The sequence below is a fragment of the Bufo gargarizans genome, chromosome 3, assembly GCF_014858855.1.
Source record: "Bufo gargarizans isolate SCDJY-AF-19 chromosome 3, ASM1485885v1, whole genome shotgun sequence".
Lineage (NCBI taxonomy): Eukaryota > Metazoa > Chordata > Amphibia > Anura > Bufonidae > Bufo > Bufo gargarizans.
In genome coordinates, this window is record NC_058082.1 from 194,779,825 (window position 1) to 194,801,855 (window position 22,031).

Consider the following 22,031-nt stretch of genomic DNA (forward strand, 5'->3'; position numbering starts at 1 on the left):
TGAGACAAAACAGTATTAATGTAAGACAAGTGAGGGAAATTAATGTGAAGTACATAAGGTTGATAAATTAATAACCCTATGCGCCTTGCAATAATATTAAATGGTCACTAACTTTTCACACAAATTTGCATAAATCAAAAGTAAAAGCGACCATAAGAAACTTTGCAATAAGTCTTATCATCGTATCAGAAAGAGATTTCTAGCTATCATGTTATTAGCTGTTTACCCCCACTAATTGCCTTTCACTTTGAAAAATATCTCCAGTATGAATCAGCTCCACAGAAGAATCACATTACACATGTAAATACAAGTCTATGGAGAGGGGAGGGGGGTGGAGTGAGTAGGAGCTGAGTGTGACAGGACTCAAGGAGAGACATCAAATAAACTGCTGCAGCTTAATAGGAATTTGATATCTCAGCTCAAGTGCTTTGTTTACAACCATACAGATCAGTACTTCTCTGTAATGACCTTCACAATACTGGGGTTGTTTCTGGGTGAGTAAGGGAATTGTAGGAAGCAGATTCTCCTCTACTCTCCAGCTACTCTCCATGCACCATCCCTGGGAGAACTGAAAACGAGACATTCAGCATGCACAGAGGAAAACTGATTTAAAAAAATGCCAGATACAAGTCATATTGTGGCCAGAAAGAGTGTTATTACTCATGCACACCCACTGTTCTATTGATTAATGAGAGAGGTTAGCTTGGAAGCTGCATAGTTAAACAGCTGCATATCATAGATCTGCAGTGCATAGCAAGGCACCAATTGGAATTAATAGGTCTCCATTGTATCTATTGATTGCAGTGGGCACTCTCTCATGCTCCCTGAAGATTATCCTTTTTAGTTAACATGTCCTAAACATGAAAACACAGAAATATGAATTCTCCATGCATTTATCTTCTCCATACAAAGTATACATCATGAATGATCAATGAATGACTCAAAAAACGAATATAATAACTGTGAAATAAAACTGATCGATTTTAGGTACATGTTTCTTGTATTTTCTAGTGCGCTGTCATTGTCAGAATTTGCGCACTTCCATAACTTTTTAATCTTGGCTATGTGTTACAGAAAAATATCCCTGCGGAAGAAGAGCGGGCTTCAGATTCAAGAGGTCAGTAAGTGAGGAAGTGGACAGTACAAACCACACAGCTGGTTCAAAGATAAGCAACTCTCCTGCAAGTCACGCTGACTCCACATCCCCCGAAAAAAACCTCCAGGCTGAAGACAGACTTCCTGATGCATCTTTATCTGAAAAACTGGATAACCACAACCCAATTGAGAGGATTGTGGGTGGCACAGACTGCAAATTTGGAGAATGCCCATGGCAGGTAAATAATGGATTAAATGTAGATTTATACACCTCATGACTGTAAACACACAATCTCTGGTGCCCTGAGAAGAGCTTTATTTAACCACCTCAGCCCCCCTAGCTTAAACCCCCTTAATGACCAGACCACTTTTTTGCAATTCTGCACTACACTACTTTCACCGTTTATTGCTCGGTCTTGCAACTTACCACCCAAATGAATTTTACCTCCTTTTCTTCTCACTAATAGAGCTTTCATTTGGTGGTATTTCATTGCTGCTGACATTTTTACTTTTTTTGTTATTAATCGAAATTTAACGAAATTTTTTTTGCAAAAAAATGACATTTTTCACTTTCAAAAACGACATCCATATATAAATTTTTCGCTAAATTTATTATTCTACATGTCTTTGATAAAAAAAAATTTGGGTAAAAAAAATGGTTTGGGTAAAAGTTATAGCGTTTACAAACTATGGTACAAAAATGTGAATTTCCGCTTTTTGAAGCAGCTCTGACTTTCTGAGCACCTGTCATGTTTCCTGAGGTTCTACAATGCCCAGACAGTAGAAAACCCCCACAAATGACCCCATTTCGGAAAGTAGACACCCTAAGGTATTCGCTGATGGGCATAGTGAGTTCATAGAACTTTTTATTTTTTTGTCACAAGTTAGCGGAAAATTATGTTTTTTTTTCTTTTTCCTTACAAAGTCTCATATTCCACTAACTTGGGACAAAAAACAAAAACTTCCATGAACTCACTAAGCCCATCATGAAATACCTTGGGGTGTCTTCTTTCCAAAATGGGGTCACTTGTGGGGTAGTTATACTGCCCTGGCATTTTAGGGGCCCAAATGCGTGCGAAGTAGTTTGAAATCAAAATGTGTAAAAAATGACCTGTGAAATCCTAAAGGTGCTCTTTGGAATTTGGGTCCCTTTGCCCACCTTGGCTGCAAAAAAGTGTCACACATGTGGTATTGCCGTACTCAGAAGAAGTTGGGGAATGTGTTTTGGGGTGTCATTTTACATATACCCGTGCTGGGTGAGATAAATAGCTCGGTCAAATGCCAACTTTGTATAAAAAAAATGGGAAAAATTGTCTTTTGCTGAGATATTTATCTCACCCAGCATGGGTATATGTAAAATGACACCCCAAAACACATTGCCCAACTTCTCCTGAGTACGGCGATACCACATGTGTGACACTTTTTTGCAGCCTAGGTGGGCAAAGTGGCCCACATTCCAAAGAGCACCTTTCGGATTTCACAGGCCATTTTTTACACATTTTGATTTCAAACTACTTTGCACGCATTTGGGCCCCTAAAATGCCAGGGCAGTATAACTAACCCACAAGTGACCTCATTTTGGAAAGAAGACACCCCAAGGTATTTTGTGATGGGCATAGTAAGTTCATGGAAGTTTTTATTTTTTGTCACAAGTTAGTCGAATATGAGACTTTGTAAGAAAAAAAAAAATTCTAGGAACTCGCCATGCCCCTCACGGAATACCTTGGGGTGTCTTCTTTGTAAGAAACAAAAACTAACTTGTGCCAAAAAAATGTCTGAATGGAGCCTTACAGGGGGGTGATCAATGACAGGGGGGTGATCAAGGAGTCTATATGGGGTGATCACCACCCTGTCATTGATCACCCCCCTGTAAGGCTCCATTCAGACGTCCGTATGTGTTTTGCGGATCCGATCCATGGATGCGTGGATCCGTAAAACACATACGGACGTCTGAATGGAGCCTTACAGGGGGGTGATCAATGACAGGGGAGTGATCAATGACAGGGGGTGATCAGGGAGTGTATAGGGGGTGATCACCCCCCTATCATTGATCACCCCCCTGTAAGGCTCCATTCAGACGTCCGTATGTGTTTTGCGGATCTGATCCGTGGATCCGTAAAACACATACGGACGTCTGAATGGAGCCTTACAGGGGGTGATCAATGACAGGGGGGGGTGATCAGGGAGTCTATATGTGGTGATCAGGGGTTAATAAGGGGTTAATAAGTGACATGGGGGGGTGTAGTGTAGTGTGGTGCTTGGTGCTACTTATTACAGAGCTGCCTGTGTCCTCTGGTGGTCGATCCAAGCAAAAGGGACCACCAGAGGACCAGGTAGCAGGTATATTAGACGCTGTTATCAAAATAGCGTCTAATATACCTGTTAGGGGTTAATAAAATCGCATCTACAGCCTGCCAGCGAACGATCGCCGCTGGCAGGCTGTAGATCCACTCGCTTACCGGCCGATCCTGTGAACGCGCGCGCCTGTGTGCGCGTGTTCACAGGAAATCTCGCCTCGCCGGCGCATCCACTCGGAATAACAGGGCTGCCGCCAGGACGCAATCCTGCGTACGGCGGTCCTGAGCTGGTTAAAGAGGCTCTGTCACCAGGATCAACCCTATACAACCAGGCATACAGTATATCCTGATAAGATTGATGAAGCTGAGTAAAACAATACCTTTCTTTGCAGTGTATGTGCTTGCGTTCAGGAGCAATTGGCACTTTTATTTTTATGCAAGTTAGTCATTGGAGCACCAGGAGGGGGCTTATGTGGTTTGAGCACCGCTCCAGCAACACCCCTGGTGCTCCATACTGAAGCTTCCATCCTTATAAACATGCCTCCCTCAGCACAGATTGACAGCACTAGACATGAGTCTAGTGCTGATCTCTCATGCTTGCGCACTGGTTCCCTATTATGGCTAGGTGATGTCACCGAACCTGGAAGTGGAGGTAACTGCAGATGAAGCTGACAGCACCTCCACTTCCGGATTCAGTTATGTCACGAGTGCACTAATTATCTTTGCTGCTCGGCAAGTATTAGAAGACATGGTGCGCATGCACCATGCTAGGGACCTAGTGCGCAGAGCGAGATATCAGCACTAGACTCTCATCTAGCACTGTCAATCTAAGGGGAGGGTACATGTTTATAAGGATGGAGGCATTAGTATGGAGTACCAGGGGCATTGCTAGAGCAGCGCTTAAACAGCATGAACTCGCCTACTGGTGCTCCAATACTGCGAAGAAAGGTGTTGTTTTACTTAGCTTCATCAACCCTACCAGAATATATGCCTGGTTGTATAGGGTTGATCTTGGTGACGGAACCTGTTTAAAGGCTATGGACACCTTAGGAATCCATTTTTATAATTGCATTCTACTCATTTGGGTTTAAAAATATATTTAAAAAGAAATATATAAAAAAACATATATATAGCTTTTCCTACAGCTTCCAGTTTTAGTGCCTCTTCAGTTTGCTTCTTCATACATTACTTGAACTTTCCTAACTGCTCACTTTCATTATAAATTCATTTGTATCACTTTGATAAGTATTTTTGAGCAATATCTCAATGTATATACACCAGACAAGTGGCTTAAATATAGTGATAAATCTCCTGCATCACAAAACAAACTGCCTGTAGCCATCACTATGGAGAAGTGAGTGGATTGGAATGTATACAGTTACCATTGATTTCAATGGAAGCTGTAAATAATCTCTGTGCACTGAGCAACTGATGAAAAATGCAATGAATTGGGAACAGGAGAAACAGGTCAGCACCCGGTCCCTGACAGCAGCCAAGTGGTCTTCCTCAATGGAAAGTATGCCACTTGTTTAGGTGCACTACACCACAGGCACTTCACATGCATATTTTAGTCTGCCAAGTAGGGAATATATTCAATATTTGAATCCCACTCTTGCAAAATGCTGTTTTGGGACAAACACTTTTAAGTAAAAAATAAAAAATGAATACTGAAGTGATTTATTTAACCTACAGTACAGACCAAAAGTTTGGACACACCTTCTCATTCAAAGAGTTTTCTTTATTTTCATGACTATGAAAATTGTAGATTCACACTGAAGGCATCAAAACTATGAATTAACACATGTGGAATTATATACATAACAAAAAAGTGTGAAACAACTGAAAATATGTCATATTCTAGGTTCTTCAAAGTAGCCACCTTTTGCTTTGATTACTGCTTAGCACACTCTTGGCATTCTCTTGATGAGCTTCAAGAGGTAGTCACCTGAAATGGTCTTCCAACAGTCTTGAAGGAGTTCCCAGAGATGCTTAGCACTTGTTGGCCCTTTTGCCTTCACTCTGCGGTCCAGCTCACCCCAAACCATCTCGATTGGGTTCAGGTCCGGTGACTGTGGAGGCCAGGTCATCTGGCGCAGTACCCCATCACTCTCCTTCATGGTCAAATAGCCCTTACACAGCCTCGAGGTGTGTTTGGGGTCATTGTCCTGTTAAAAATTTAATGATGGTCCAACTAAACACAAACCGGATGGAATAGCATGCCGCTGCAAGATGCTGTGGCAGCCATGCTGGTTCAGTATGCCTTCAATTTTGAAAAAATCCCCAACAGTGTCACCAGCAAAGCACCCCCACACCATCACACCTCCTCCTCCATGCTTCACGGTGGGAACCAGGCATGTAGAGTCCATCCGTTCACCTTTTCTGCGTCGCACAAAGACACGGTGGTTGGAACCAAAGATCTCAAATTTGGACTCATCAGACCAAAGCACAGATTTTCACTGGTCTAATGTCCATTCCTTGTGTTCTTTAGCCCAAACAAGTCTCTTCTGCTTGTTGCCTGTCCTTAGCAGTGGTTTCCTAGCAGATATTCTACCATGAAGGCCTGATTCACACAGTCTCCTCTTAACAGTTGTTCTAGAGATGTGTCTGCTGCTAGAACTCTGTGTGGCATTGACCTGGTCTCTAATCTGAGCTGCTGTTAACCTGCGATTTCTGAGGCTGGTAACTCGGATGAACTTATCCTCCGCAGCAGAGGTGACTCTTGGTCTTCCTTTCCTGGGGCGGTCCGCATGTGAGCCAGTTTCTTTGTAGCACTTGATGGTTTTTGTGACTGCACTTGGGGACACTTTCAAAGTTTTCCCAATTTTTTGGACTGACTGACCTTCATTTCTTTAAGTAATGATGGCCACTCGTTTTTCTTTACTTAGCTACTTTTTTCTTGCCATAATACAAATTCTAACAGTCCATTCAGTAGGACTATCAGCTGTGTATCCACCTGACTTCTCCACAACGCAACTGATGGTCCCAACCCCATTTATAAGGCAAGAAATCCCACTTATTAAACCTGACAGGGCACACCTGTGAAGTGAAAACCATTACTCTTGATGCTTATCAAGAAAATGCCAAGAGTGTGCAAAGCAGTAATCAAAGCAAAAGATGGCTACTTTGAAGAACCTAGAATATGACATATTTTCAGTTGTTTCACACTTTTTTGTTATGTATATAATTCCACATGTGTTAATTCATAGTTTTGATGCCTTCAGTGTGAATCTACAATTTTCATAGTCATGAAAATAAAGAAAACTCTTTGAATGACAAGGTGTGTCCAAATTTTTGGTCTGTACTGTATGTATATACTAAAATCTAATTTGGTAAATCAATGCAGGCTGTCCTGTTCAGTGAAGATGATGAGCCATTCTGTGGAGGAACGATCCTGTCCAGTCAGTTTATTCTCACAGCAGCCCACTGCATGAACCAGACAAAGTACTTTAAAGTTATCGTAGGTAAGTATCCCGATCAGCAAGTATTTATTTGTGTGGGTTGAGCAGGGTTAGAAAAACACTGAAGTGAATGGGGATAAGCAGCGATATCCCACACAACCTGTGGACAGGCATAGCACTGTTTATGGAAGAAAGTAGCCGTTTTTCTAATTCTGGACTAACCCTTTAATTGCAACATGAAAATAAGATGACAGGTTTCATACGCTTAATGTGTAAACTTTTCATGACTCCTTTTAGTCAGTTTCATGGAAAGTCCTTCAACAATTCCATACAGTTAGAAGTCTTATGATATATCATAATTTATATCAGTATAGAATACATAATATATAATACACTAACACTGTGGACATCAAGGAGCCTATAAATGGAAAGGTGTATATAGACATAAGACAAATCTGTGATCTATCACAAAATGTAAGAGCAGGAGGTAAAGAGAAGGTATTAGCCTATAAAAATGTTCATTCTGTTGCCATCCTGCTGCAAATATTAGTAAAATGATTAAGATGTAGTATAAAAATGGCATCACGGGAAATGTTTATAAAAGCTGCAAAAATATGATGTCTCCTCTATAGATTACATTAGTGGTGTTCTCCGGGGTACAGAAATTAATGATCATCAAGGTCATCAATATCACATGAGAGGGGGTCCGACATCTGGCATCCAAAGCCAACAATGTGTGCAGAAGAAGCAGCTCTGTAGACTGTGCAGTTTCCAGCACCGGCGTACTGAGGCTCAACTCCCAATTACTGGAATGGCACCTGAGCTGCGGTACCCGGGCAGCGTACAGAGCTGTCTGCAAAACATCTGATCGGCAGGGGTACCAGGTGTCCAACCCTCACTGATCTGATATTAATGATCTATCCACTATGTTTAGTCTGTGGAACCTCTTTAATCCATGCCATGCAAAACTTGGTGAGATGCCTCTCTGTCCATGGAATTGCTGCAGTGCAATGTCACCCTTCACACCCACATCCCTTTCATACCCACATTTTACTACAAGTCAGAAACTTCGGAATGGTAGCACCGCATTAGCTTTGTTGAATTATGGCATTGAAGACAAATAGGCCGGCTCACATTCATTTGCATGTGCCTTTACTTATTCAACAATTAATAAAATACATATACACATTTATATTTCATACAATACATAGAATCATTTAGTAAAAAATAGAATTCATAGCTTCAGTTTAGTGATCCCAGTCCTTTAAATGCAGAGCTCACGCATGTAAAATTAAAAAAATATACTAAAATAGTACAAGATGCGGTTGTTGCTATGTTAGGTTAGATCTTATAGCCCATTGGTGTCGGATTATTTTAGTCCCATAAATACTCAATAGGGCATAGCTTAGAAGCACATTATTTTCACTTTATCTGCCAGCTTCCTTCGGTTTATATCGTTAAATAATCTTTAACACTTTAGTGTAACAACGAATTTGACGACTTTGTTGCACTAATACTTCAGTTGTACTGTTGATTGGTGCTTAAGATGTTAATACAACACTTATTTAGTCCAATTAATGCTGTAACAGATTTTAGTTATGCTGTTAGTCCATAGTTAATATGTGAGTAAGGCCTCATGCACATGACTGTTCCGTTTTTGCGCTGGACCTGCACCCTAGCTGGCTGTGATTTTCTCTGGCGCATGCGCTCTGAATTCTCCGGGACGCCTGCACTTGGTGAAAAATTATAACCATAGTTGTGCTTCTAAGCTTCCATCCACACTGCCTTGTGAACCGACCCTCCACAGACCGCCACCACGCACATATTGAGTACGTATTGAGTACTACACATAAACATCAAGGGCTGCATAAATGCAGTAAGTACTATAGGAACATATTAAGTCCTGCACGAACATAGTGACTACCGTGACATATCTTGATACATGTGGCTGAATTGATCACATGTGGCCGAATCCAACATCTTACTCACATATTAACTACAAACTTACAGCATAACTGAAATCTGTTACAGCATTAATTGGACTAAATAAGTATTAACATCTTATAAGCACCAATCAACAGTACAACTGAAGTATTAGTGCAACAAAGTCGTCAAATTTGTTGTTGTACTAAAGTGTTAAAGGTTATTTAACAATATAAACCGAAGGAAACTGGCAGATAAAGTGAAAATAATGTGCTTCTAAGCTATGACCTATTGAGAATTCGTGGGACTAAAATAATCCGACACCAATTGGCTATAAGATCGAACCGACAAAGCAACAACCGCATCTTGTACTATTTTAGCATATTTGCATATTTACTAATCTACGATTTTGTGGACTCCCCTTTAATCTATACTCTTGTCCACTTAGTTGGCTTTGCAAATCAGTGCCGAGACTGGTGTAATTGAAAATGATAGCATATGGTGGAATGTAAAGCAAAGTTAGCAATAATAATACCAAGCAAAAATATATATATTTTCTACTTATTCAATTTTTGGTTATAGAGATGAGTGAAAAATCGCTGAAATTCAATTTGGGTCGAATTGCAATGAATCGGTTGGCAGACTCTATTCAGGAACTAGTCAATTCTACTCAAATTAAAAGTGCTCATTCATATTGCCCTAAAAATCTGTGTATGACACTGTATCCAACCACTTTCATACTCTTTATGCCCCAGAAAGTATTAGTAATGTCAAAGTGACAAGGAGGGACATATATGGCTATGGGTAAAAGGATAGTACCTGGTGTAATAAACAACCTGTTTAATAACACTGCTCTGTTGGATTTTTTTTAAAGTCCAAAAGGTATCCCTTTTTGGTGTCAGATGCCTTAACTTCTCACTTGCAAAATAGTGGCTGTCACTTTGAGAGATTTGTCTGAATCAAATCGCAAAAGGTTCAGATTCGGCTGGAAATTTGAGACAAGTTTGATTAATTTATAATGAATTCACTCATCTCTATTTGGTTATCAATTTAGGCAGGGTGCTTAATCTCCTTAAAGAGACCAGTCCTCTATGGAGACTTACTGGAAGTACACCATGGTATGGAGACTTATATGCAGAGAGGTATCTCCCAAGAAAGAGAACCATCTCGCCAGCGCCACCTATTGGAAGTGGCTCCCGATAAGTCGAAATCCGTATTTCTAACAAGCCTTGGGAATATAGCCAAGCCAGCTATCCATTTGTAGACAGCCATTTCAAGGTGCTTGCCCCTCGTCAATACAGAGTAGAACTTCTTTGCATATTCATTTCCCATGGAACATTGCCAATAAGTCTCACTACCATGGAGTACTTCCATTAAGTCTCCGTACAGGACTGGTCCCTAAGGAGATTCAGCACGCTGCCTAAGCTACTTCCAAGGCATCGCACTGAGCCAGCCAGAATCCTACTCCATACTGATGAGGGGCAAACACCCCAAAACAGCCATCTATGGATGGCTATTTGGCTTGGCTAGTTGTAAGGGCTTGTTGTAAAGTTGGATCTTTTCTCATGGGGAGTCACTTCCAATAGGTGGTGTCACGGATGATCCGCGAGAATACTGAACCGTCCTCCCAATCAGGGGCGTTGCTAGGATCTGAAAACATCCGGGGCACAAGCCCATTGTATCACGCCCCTAGGAAGCCACGCCACCTCCCCATGAAGCCACGCCCCCATGGGCCTTCACAGTAGTTATTAACCCCTTTCAGCAGTCCTCCCTTCACAGTAGTTATTAAGCCCTTTCATCAGTCCCCCCTTCAGTGAATGGAGGACTGCTGAAACGGGTTAATAACTACTGTGAAGGGCCTAGCCGTCTGGGCAACCCCACCGATCATCCCCTCAGTAATCCGTATCCTGCAGTAACATAACTTTAAATCAGCGCACATCTCATTACTATCTTGACTTAGACACTCAGCTCCAGTAACAGGCAGTGCGGGCGGCGCTCACTCACTGACGTCACGGCCTGCACCGCCTAGTGGGAGGAGCAGGCGCGTGACATCAGTGAGCGAGCGCCACCAGCACTGCATGTTTCCGGAGCTGAGTGTGTAAGATAGTAATGAGATCATAAGCGCTGTTTTAAAGTTCAGTTACTGCAGGATACGGATTAGGATGGCGGGGCTGTGCAGTGCAGGAGAGTCAGAGCGGCCGACTGTGCAAGCCAGGGGCGTAGCTAGAACTGACTGGGCCCCACAGCAAAATTTTGTATGCCCCCCTCCCCTCCATGACTATCCTGGCATCCTATATGTGCATATGTAAGGGAGAGTTCACATCACATTTTTGCCATCCGTTTAAAGGGGTTGTCCGGGATTGGGGACATTGTTCTAATAGTAATAGACTGACATACACATTACAAACATGCATGTCATACCTTTTGAACATATTTCTCAAGCCCAGGTTTTATCCAGTAAATTCTTGGCCAGAAGGGAGTATTTTCTTGTATTCAGTGACGTACCGGGTCCCTGGCAGGCTAGCAAAGCCTCCTCTTCCGCTGCTCAGGGAGCCCGGTGACGTCACTGGCAGCCTAGGTAATTATGCAGGGAGGATGGAGGGGCGGTAACTTGGCCGGCCGACATCGCGCTAAGCCCCGCCCCTCCAGTCCGGTGACATCACCAGGCATGGAGCTTTATTGACTGTACATATGGGGGAGGAATATGAGGCAGGAGGATGCATATGTATGAGGGGGCGGATCGATGGAGGAGTGGACGACTTGCAGGAAGCATGAATATGTATGAGGGGGAGTGCAGGGGTGCGATGTTAGACAATAGAAACCAGGAGATGCCGGGCTGCACTGGGACCCATAGTGCCGTGCGGCAGGAACTGATCGCAAAGATAAACAGATATGTAAACAATCTGTTGGGGACTGTAGGAGCCATGCTCCAATGTGAAAGCTATCTAAAACCATCTTGGCAACATAGACTCGCCTACTAAATGTGAGTAAGACGTTTTTAAAAAAATACGTTTGATCCCGGACAACCCCTTTAATGTTTACGTTGGAAAATGGGATACAAAAGCGCAGCACACTACACTTTGTATCCTGCAAAGTCTGTAAAAAAAATAATGTATACATTAACGTATCATTATTTTTTGATGGTGTCAGTCTGAGTCACCTGTTAACACATACATTTTATGTATACATTACCAGGGGTCAGCAACCTTCGGCACTCCAGCTTTTGCGAAACCACAATTCCCAGCATGTTCTATTAATTTCTATGTGAGTTATGAGAAGAGCAGAGCAATAATGCATGCTGGGAGTTGTAGTTTCACAACAGCTGGAGTGCCGTAGGTTGCCTACCCCTGCATTAGACGAATGGCAAAACGTGATGTAAAACCGGCCTTAGTGTGCCATGATAGTGCCAAGTGGCAAGCACTAGAGACAGAGAAGGGAGGTTGCAATGTACAGGGCACAGTATAGTATAGGGGATACAGTACAGGGCAAGGGGGGGGACGCACAGTGCAGCATAGGGGTACAATGCAGCATAGGGGGCACACTAAAGGGCAGGGGGTACAGTACAGCATAGCAGGCGCAATACAGGGCAGGGGGCACACAGTGCAGCATAGGGGGCACAGTGCATTATAGGGGGTACAGTACAGGACAGGAGGCGCACACACAGTGCAGCATAGGGCAGGGGCGCAGAATACAGCATGGGGTGCACAGTACAAAGCAGGGGGCAAAACACAGCAAATGTGGTACAGTACAGGGCAGGGGGTATACACAGTACAGCATGGGGGGGTACAGTACAGGGCAGGAGGCACACACAGTGCAGCATAGGGGGTACAGTACAGGGGGCAGAATACAGCCAAAACATGCACCTAGAAATGCTCCATTCACATGTCCTACCTCAGGAGTTGATAGTTACTAGTGGGCAGAAGGACCTTTCATGATGTCAGGAGCACGTGATCAGTCACATGAGTGGGCGGAGTCAGGCTCCGGGCTGTGCAGGAGATTGTGTGGAAATGACTGCCAGCATAACATTCGGGGCACTGGTCAAAACATTCGGGGCTTGAGCCCCGAATGTTTTGACCTAACAACGCCCCTGCTCCCAATATTATCAATATTACTCTCCCTTATTGATCAGTAGGTCTACTAAACAGTATTTATTTCCCTAGGCCCCAGAACCTACAATTTGATTACTCAGAGCGTCTCCTTCTGTGTACCCAGAGAACAAAATGGTCCTTTTGTTCAAGTCAGTCAATAGATGCCCAGTAGATAACGCAATTACAGCTGGTTTTCTTAGGTTGACAAAAGAACTTCCCTTTCTGCAGAGATATCACCTGGGGGGAGCCATTTGGTGTCGCTGCCATAAGGGGCTTGTAGGCTAGCTTGATTCAGACAGGCCGGCACCAAGGTTTCCAGATTGAAACATGAATCTGGGATATGATTTTTACCCTTTTTAAGAGAGACCAGGCATCTTACGGACGTAAAAATTACGTCATCGTGTCACTCAGAATTTACTGGACATTTACATATGACAAACATAACTCTAGGAGATGCACAGGTAAAGTTATGGTGTTACCTCATCATAGAACCAGTTATAATAGTCATATTTGGTATCCCTGTAATCCATATTTTGTGGGGACTGTGAATATGTGCTTGTTACTTGTGTACAGCGGAGACATCCCGCGATATGGCACATGCCATATTTCAGAACTGACATTCACCTCAGGAATACAGCCTGCCCCAGCAGACGGGCTCTCCATTCCCCGCCTTGATTCTGGGACCCTTTATAACAAAGACCTAGAATCTGCTAAAGGGGTTCTCCACTTTTAACAACACCTGAAGAGGGCCTCAGCCAGAGAACCTGTGGGCTGTAGGCATATTCGGATTATTACACTGGACAAAGGTTTCTTGGACTTTAACCCTGCAACGGACTATTTCACTAACAGATATCTCTTCTGCGGAAAATAAGTATTTTCTTTCTTTTCTCCCTTTTTGTTATTGGACTATACTTTCCTTGATTATTGTTTTAATAATGACTGTACATCTTGATAATTTGTATTGTATATATATATATATACAGTACAGACCAAAAGTTTGGACACACCTTCTCATTCTAAGAGTTTTCTTTATTTTCATGACTATGAAAATTGTAGATTCACACTGAAGGCATCAAAACTATGAATTAACACATATGGAATTATATACATAACAAAAAAGTGTGAAACAACTGAAAATATGTCATATTCTAGGTTCTTCAAAGTAGCCACCTTTTGCTTTGATTACTGCTTTGCACACTCTTGGCATTCTCTTGATGAGCTTCAAGAGGTAGTCATCTGAAATGGTCTTCCAACAATCTTGAAGGAGTTCCCAGAGATGCTTAGTACTTGTTGGCCCTTTTGCCTTCACTCTGCGGTCCAGCTCACCCCAAACCATCTCGATTGGGTTCAGGTCCGGTGACTGTGGAGGCCAGGTCATCTGGCGCAGTACCCCATCACTCTCCTTCATGGTCAAATAGCCCTTACACAGCCTGGAGGTGTGTTTGGGGGTCATTGTCCTGTTGAAAAATAAATGATGGTCCAACTAAACGCAAACCGGATGGACTAGCATGCCGCTGCAAGATGCTGTGGTAGCCATGCTGGTTCAGTATGCCTTCAATTTTGAATAAATCCCCAACAGTGTCACCAGCAAAGCACCCCCACACCATCACACCTCCTCCTCCATGCTTCACTGTGGGAACCAGGCATGTAGAGTCCATCTGTTCACCTTTTCTGCGTTGCACAAAGACACCGTGGTTGGAACCAAAGATCTCAAATTTGGACTCATCAGACCAAAGCACAGATTTCCACTGGTGTAATGTCCATTCCTTGTGTTCTTTAGCCCAAACAAGTCTCTTCTGCTTGTTGTCTGTCCTTAGCAGTGGTTTCCTAGCAGATATTCTACCATGAAGGCCTGATTCACACAGTCTCCTCTTAACAGTTGTTTCTAGAGATGTGTCTGCTGCTAGAACTCTGTGTGGCATTGACCTGGTCTCTAATCTGAGCTGCTGTTAACCTGCGATTTCTGAGGCTGGTAACTCGGATGAACTTATCCTCCGCAGCAGAGGTGACTCTTGGTCTTCCTTTCCTGGAGCGGTCCACATGTGAGCCAGTTTCTTTGTAGCGCTTGATGGTTTTTGTGACTGCACTTTGGGACACTTTCAAAGTTTTCCCAATTTTTCAGACTGACTGACCTTCATTTCTTAAAGTAATGATGGGCACTTGTTTTTCTTTACTTTGTTTTTTTCTTGCCATAATACAAATTCTAACAGTCTATTCAGTAGGACTATTAGCTGTGTATCCACCTGACTTCTCCACAACGCAACTGATAGTCCTAACCCCATTTATAAGGCAAGAAATCCCACTTATTAAACCTGACAGGGCACACCTGTGAAGTGAAAACCATTTCAGGTGACTACCTCTTGAAGCTCATCAAGAGAATGCCAAGAGTGTGCAAAGCAGTAATCAAAGCAAAAGGCGGCTACTTTGAAGAACCTAGAATATGACATATTTTCAGTTGTTTCATACTTTTTTGATAAGTATATAATTCCACATGTGTTAATTCATAGTTTTGATGTCTTCAATGTGAATCTACAATTTTCTTAGTCATGAAAATAAAGAAAACTCTTTGAATGAGAAGGTGTGTCCAAACTTTTGGTCTGTACTGTATATATATATATATATATATATATATATATAATGAATGACCTCCAAGTCATTTCTCTAGCCATATGCCTGTTTTCAAACACTGTAAAAACTTACCCTAGCCTCTCCGAAGAAAAATGTACTCGGTTCTGTTATCCAGATAGTGGGTTCCTTGCTCCCATAAATTGCAAGGTGGTGGCAGTTAAACTACCCTGTGTGTGGTTCTGTTCCGGTCGCTCACGCGCTTACTTGCGGTCAATCGGCGGTCCAATCCCTGCGCTTTCAGCCTATTGACTGTACGGACTCAAGTTAGACTGTCGGTGTGCTGAAAGTGGCTGAGAGGCCTGTTTGCGGATTGACCACTAGGGGCGCTGTGACGGTTTCGTGATGTATTGTGGCCGCGGCGGTCGCAGTTTGTCACATATTGGTAGGCAGGCTACTGGGATTCTTTTTTGCATGTGTTTAGAACCACACACAGAACCAAACCAAATTTCTTTATCTATCTTTTATTCGGCGTGAAAATGTGCTTGGCAGATCTGGAAAATCTGTGCCAAGAACACGGCATCGAAATCGGTCGCAAGACGAAGACCGACCTGATAAAAGACTTGTTCCGATGGGATAGTGAACAACTGCGGCTGTTGGATGTGTCTACTGCGGGAGACACCGGCCCATCTGACTCAAGTCCTGAGGAACCAGAGACTGAGAATCCTGACTACTTGGAGGGGGAACATCCTGCGGGCCCTGTTGGCCCCCCAGCGCAGTATTTCAGTACAGATCCTAATTTTTCTTTAAGTACTCGCCCGGAACCGGCCAGTACCGGACTATCTATTTGTACGGACCCTATGATACAGCAGGCCCTCCAAAAACTAATGGACACTGACCCGGTAAAGTACCTGCAGTACATGGCGGAGCGTGAAGAACGCCGAGCTGATAGGGAGGCTCCCTTGTGTTCACTGCCAATCATAAGTGAGCCATTTCGCCGAGTGGCAGTTGACATAATTGGACCTCTGCCCATTCCCAGCCGCAGCGGCAAGAGATACATCTTGACGCTGGTGGATTACGCGACTCGCTACCCGGATGCGGTCGCCCTCTCCTCCCTGAGGGCAGACAAGGTAGCAGACGCGCTAATTACCATATTTTCACGTGTAGGGTTCCCTGCGGAGATGCTCACAGATCAGGGACCCCAGTTAATGTCTGAACTGATGGACGTCCTAGCGGCAAACATCCAGATGACGCACCTCGTCTCCAGTCCGTACCACCCGCAAACCAACGGCCTCTGCGAGCGCTTTAACGCGTCATTAAAGCAGATGCTGGCCACGTTCGTTGAGTCGCAGGGTGGGGACTGGGAATGGTACCTACCTCATCTGCTGTTTGCCAACAGGGAAGTACCGCAGGAGTCCACCGGGTTCTCCCCGTTTGAACTCCTGTATGGCAGGAACGTCCGAGGGCCACTACAGCTGATGCGAGAGACGTGGGAAGGCAAAGGTGATACCACGGATGTCTCTGTAGTGGATTATGTCCTGAAGTTCAGAGACAAAATAGAGTCACTCTCTGCCATGGTAACGGAAAATCTGGCCCAGGCCCAGGCCAAACAGAAACTATGGTACGACCGCACTGCAGGAGACCGGGCATTTGAAACAGGAGACAAGGTCTATGCCCTTCTTCCCATACGGCACAATAAGTTACAGGCGGCATGGGAGGGGCCATACACCATAGAAAAGCGTTTGAACCCCCTGACATACTTGGTGAACATGGGGGGTAGAAAACAGAAGGCCTTTCACATTAACATGCTGAAGGCTCACCACAATAGAACCCAGTATGTACTCCCAGTGTGCAGCCGGTTAGAACAGGGCGAGACAGACCCTCTGGTAGATCTGCTGTCTGACACCCGGGAGATGGAAGGGGACATAAATGTCAACCCGCAGCTCACCCCGTCCCAGAGAGAGCAGTTACAGGAGGTGTTAGGTCGGTACCACCAGACCTTCTCAGGTATCCCAGGACAGACCAATCTGGTCGCTCACCGGGTAGATACCGGAACACATCCCCCCATCAAGCAATCCGCCTATCGGGTCTCTCCGGAGGTGCAGGCAGACATGCAGCGTGAGGTGGGGAAAATGCTAGACCTGGGGGTTGTTCAGCGGTCCTGTAGTCCATGGGCGGCACCCGTCGTCTTGGTACCCAAGAAAGACAAGACAACGCGGTTCTGCGTGGACTACCGGAAGTTGAACGCTGTAACCACTACAGACGCCTACCCCATGCCTTGCATCGATGAGATGCTAGATAAGCTGGCGGCTGCCAGCTATCTATCAATCATGGATCTGAGCCGGGGGTACTGGCAGATCCCTCTTGCCCCGGACGCGCGGCAGAAGTCAGCCTTTATTACTCCCTTCGGGCTCTTCGAATTTACGACGATGCCCTTTGGAATGAAAAACGCGCCTGCCACGTTCCAGCGGGCTATGAACGACCTGCAGGAGGAAATGCAACCGTTCGCTGCAGCATATTTGGACGATATTGAGGTGTTTGGCCCCACCTGGGAAGAACATCTCAAACATCTGTCCCAGGTACTGCAACGGTTGGCTGCAGCCAATTTGACAGTTAAGCCAAGTAAGTGTCAGATCGGCATGACGGAAGACCAGTATTTAGGGCACCGAGTGGGAGGGAACACCCTGAAACCGGACAGGGGAAAGGTTGACGCCATCTTAGCGTGGCCTCGGCCTATCACCAAGCGACAGGTTCAGGCATTCCTGGGGACCGAGGGCTACTATAGGAAGTTTGTACCTGCCTATAGTGCCATCGCGAAGCCCCTGACGGATGCCACTGGCAAGAAGCACCCGAAAGTGGTTACGTGGACCCCTGAGTGTGAGAACGCCTTCCGAGCCTTGAAGCAGGCGTTAACTAGCGCCCCTGTGCTTCAAGCCCCAGATTTCAGCCGTCGGTTCATAGTGCAAACCGACGCATCAGATTACGGTCTCGGCGCTGTCTTAAGCCAGGTGGATGGAAAAGGGGACGAGCATCCTCTCCTGTACTTGAGCCGGAAACTTCTTCCCCGAGAAGTCTCGTACTCAACTACAGAAAAGGAGTGTCTGGCGATTGTGTGGGCCCTACAGAAGCTTCAATCCTATCTGTACGGCCGCTCCTTCACAATCATTACGGACCATAATACTCTCAGTTGGCTGAACCGTACTGCGGGGTCCAACGGGAAGCTCCTACGTTGGAGCTTGTCGCTGCAGCAGTACGGTTTTACCATCCAGCACAGGGCAGGCAGCAGACATCAAAATGCGGATGGCTTATCCCGGTGCAACGGCGATCCAGACCGTTCAGCGCAGGTTAGCGGCGACGCCACCCGTCTTGTGGACGGATGTTAGCCGCGGACGCGGGGGGAGGTGTCACGGATGATCCGCGAGAATACTGAACCGTCCTCCCAATATTATCAATATTACTCTCCCTTATTGATCAGTAGGTCTACTAAACAGTATTTATTTCCCTAGGCCCAAGAACCTACAATTTGATTACTCAGAGCGTCTCCTTCTGTGTACCCAGAGAACAAAATGGTCCTTTTGTTCAAGTCAGTCAATAGATGCCCAGCAGATAACGCAATTACAGCTGGTTTTCTTAGGTTGACAAAAGAACTTCCCTTTCTGCAGAGATATCACAGCTAGGTGTGAAGACTACACCTGGGGGGAGCCATTTGGTGTCGCTGCCATAAGGGGCTTGTAGGCTAGCTTGATTCAGACAGACCGGCACCAAGGTTCCCATATTGAAACATGAATCTGGGATATGATTTTTACCCTTTTTAAGAGAGACCAGGCATCTTACGAACGTAAAAATTACGTCATCGTGTCCCTCAGAATTCACTGGACATTTACATATGACAAACATAACTCTAGGAGATGCACAGGTAAAGTTATTGTGTTACCTCATCATAGAACCAGTTATAATAGTCATATTATGTGGGGAATGTGAATATGTGCTTGTTACTGGTGTACAGCGGAGACATCCCGCGATATGGCACATGCCATATTTCAGAACTGACAATCACCTCAGGAATACAGCCTGCCCAGCAGGCGGACTCTCCATTCCCCGCCTTGATTCTGGGACCCTTTATAACAAAGACCTAGAATCTGCTAAAGGAGTTCTCCACTTTTAACAACACCTGAAGAGGGCCTCAGCCAGAGAACCTGTTGGCTGTAGGCATATTCGGATTATTACACTTGACAAAGGTTTCTTGGACTTTAACCCTGCAACGGACCTCCAAGTCATTTCTCTAGCCATATGCCTGTTTTCAAAAACTTACCCTAGCCTCTCCGAAGATAAAGCTACTTGGTTCTGTTATCCAGATAGTGGGTTCCTTGCTCCCATAAATTGCAAGGTGGTGGCAGTTAAACTACCCTGTGTGTGGTTCTGTTCCGGTCGCTCATACGCTTACTTGCGGTCAATCGGCGGTCCAATCCCTGCACTTTCAGCCTATCGACTGTACGGACTCAAGTTAGACTGTCGGTGTGCTGAAAGCGGCTGAAAGGCCTGTTTGCGGATTGACCACTAGGGGCGCTGTGACGGTTTCGTGACGTATTGTGGCCGCGGCGGTCGCAGTTCGTCACAGGTGGCACTAGTGACATGTTTTTTTTTCTTAGATAAAAGTCATCCTTTGCATTTGAAACCAACCAAGACTAACCCTATTTTGCCTCATTTTGCAGGAGAAATAAATACACGTGAGAAGGATGGTACTGAATCAGTACACAAGGTGGATAAGATAATTATACACCCTAAATTTGTCAGGTTGACCTATGACTTTGACATAGCTGTGGTAAAACTGAAAGACGCCATAAACTTCACTGTTAACATCATACCGGCATGCCTCCCTGATCCTGATTTTGCTGAACAAGTCCTGATGAATGAGAGGCAGGCAATGGTGAGCGGTTTTGGACGTCTTCATGAAAGAGGGCTTCAGGCCACAAAACTTCAGATGCTTCACGTACCCTACATTAGTAGGCAAACATGCAAAGAATCCAGTAAGTTCACAATCACAGAAAACATGTTTTGTGCTGGCTATGACAAGGAGGTGAAAGATGCTTGTCAGGGAGACAGCGGTGGTCCACATGTCACCCCATACAAAGACACCTATTTTGTGACAGGAATTGTTAGTTGGGGAGAAGGTTGTGCACAACAAGGCAAATATGGTGTGTACACAAAAGTATCCAAATTAAATAAATGGCTTAGAGGGGTATTGAAAAGGCACCAGTGATTTCCCCAAAAAACCAGCTACCCCTCAGCTTCGTTGAAGCTTTACTAATATACTCCACCAAATAACAAGTCAATATGCTACAATTTATTAAAACACTTTCTTGATGGTTCAGTAGTTGTAAGGTCTGGCAACTAACACATAATTTTAATGTATTTCTGTGGTCCAAATATTCTCATAATTCAAGTCTTTACCTAATTGGAAAGTAATAATTGTACTAGTTCAGATTTTTTGGCTATGAGCCTACAGCCCCAAACCTCATTTTAGTGCATTGCTTAGCATACCTAATAAGAAAGAAACAGAAGCAACGAAGTATAATCAGTCCTAGACCTTCTGGCAATGTCAGCTCTAGCAATATGGTTGTTTATTAATACTAATAAGCATGGATCACTGTTTGCTTTTGCATTATCATGGCAATTCAGTAATATTGAAATATATGGACAGCATTAATAAAGTTGACTTACTACATCTTGTAATGTGTCTTACTCTCTTGTAAAAAATGTTCTTAATTGTTCACCAGGAGATACTGGATAATCATATAACAGATTCAACATTATTATTAGGCCTCATGCACACAGCCGTTGTTGGCCTGTGCCTGTGCCCGTGCTGCGGATTGCAAATTGTGGTCCACAATGCACGGTCACCGACTATGTGGCCGCCGTATGCAGACGCATTCACTTGAAAGGGGTCCGCGATCCATGCACATGCACTACTTTTTTTTTGCGGTGCGGAGGCACGCATCTTCAAGTAAATGCGGACCCGGCTATTTGCGAGTCGCAATACAGGCACCGGCAGACAATGGTCATGTGTATGAGGCGCCTTAGTCTCATTGCCCATTTTTTTCAGATATAGTACATTCTAACCAATATTGTTAGAGTGAGTCCTTGAATCTTCCCCTTGTCTGTCTCCTAGAAAATCAGGCGAGATAGCTAAGTGGGGCACAGCAGAAAAATGTGAGTATTGTATATATATATATATATATATTGACTCTCAGACTTCAGGGGTTAAAAGTCCAAATGGTGCTTTATTTTTTATCCAGCTGTAGAGGGAAGTGGTATTATGCAAATATATGTATATATGTCTTCTGATATATATATCTGAAATCAACTCTCTCCATCCTAGGTCTACTACTGACCTTTCCTGGTATAAAAAAAACGAATAACTCAGACGAAACTCCCCACAAAAATAGTTGCCAATGTCACGAGACATCTCAGTTCACTAGACACACCCAATTCTTAATATTATATTAGAGAATGGGAAAATGACCTAAAACTGACCTTTTCTGATACTGATATACGCATTCTGCTAACCGCCCCAAAACAGATATCTAGACGTGTTACAATACAAGAAAATGCTTACAAACTCCTCACTAGATGGTACATGACACCACACAAACTGAGTAAAATAT

General features: G+C 44.2%; 1 protein-coding gene across 1 annotated transcript in view; it reads left to right on the top strand.

The window, feature by feature from the left end:
* The window catches only part of LOC122932922 (coagulation factor X-like), a 42,920-nt gene extending 21,829 nt beyond the window's left edge, over positions 1-21,091 (top strand). Inside the window, exons 7-9 of the mRNA XM_044287608.1 lie at positions 1,075-1,334; positions 6,736-6,853; positions 20,079-21,091. Of these exons, the coding sequence (XP_044143543.1) occupies positions 1,075-1,334; positions 6,736-6,853; positions 20,079-20,626 (926 nt within the window). The 3' untranslated portion in view covers positions 20,627-21,091. The remainder of the gene's footprint in view (positions 1-1,074; positions 1,335-6,735; positions 6,854-20,078) is intronic.
* Positions 21,092-22,031: the final 940 nt, after the last annotated feature.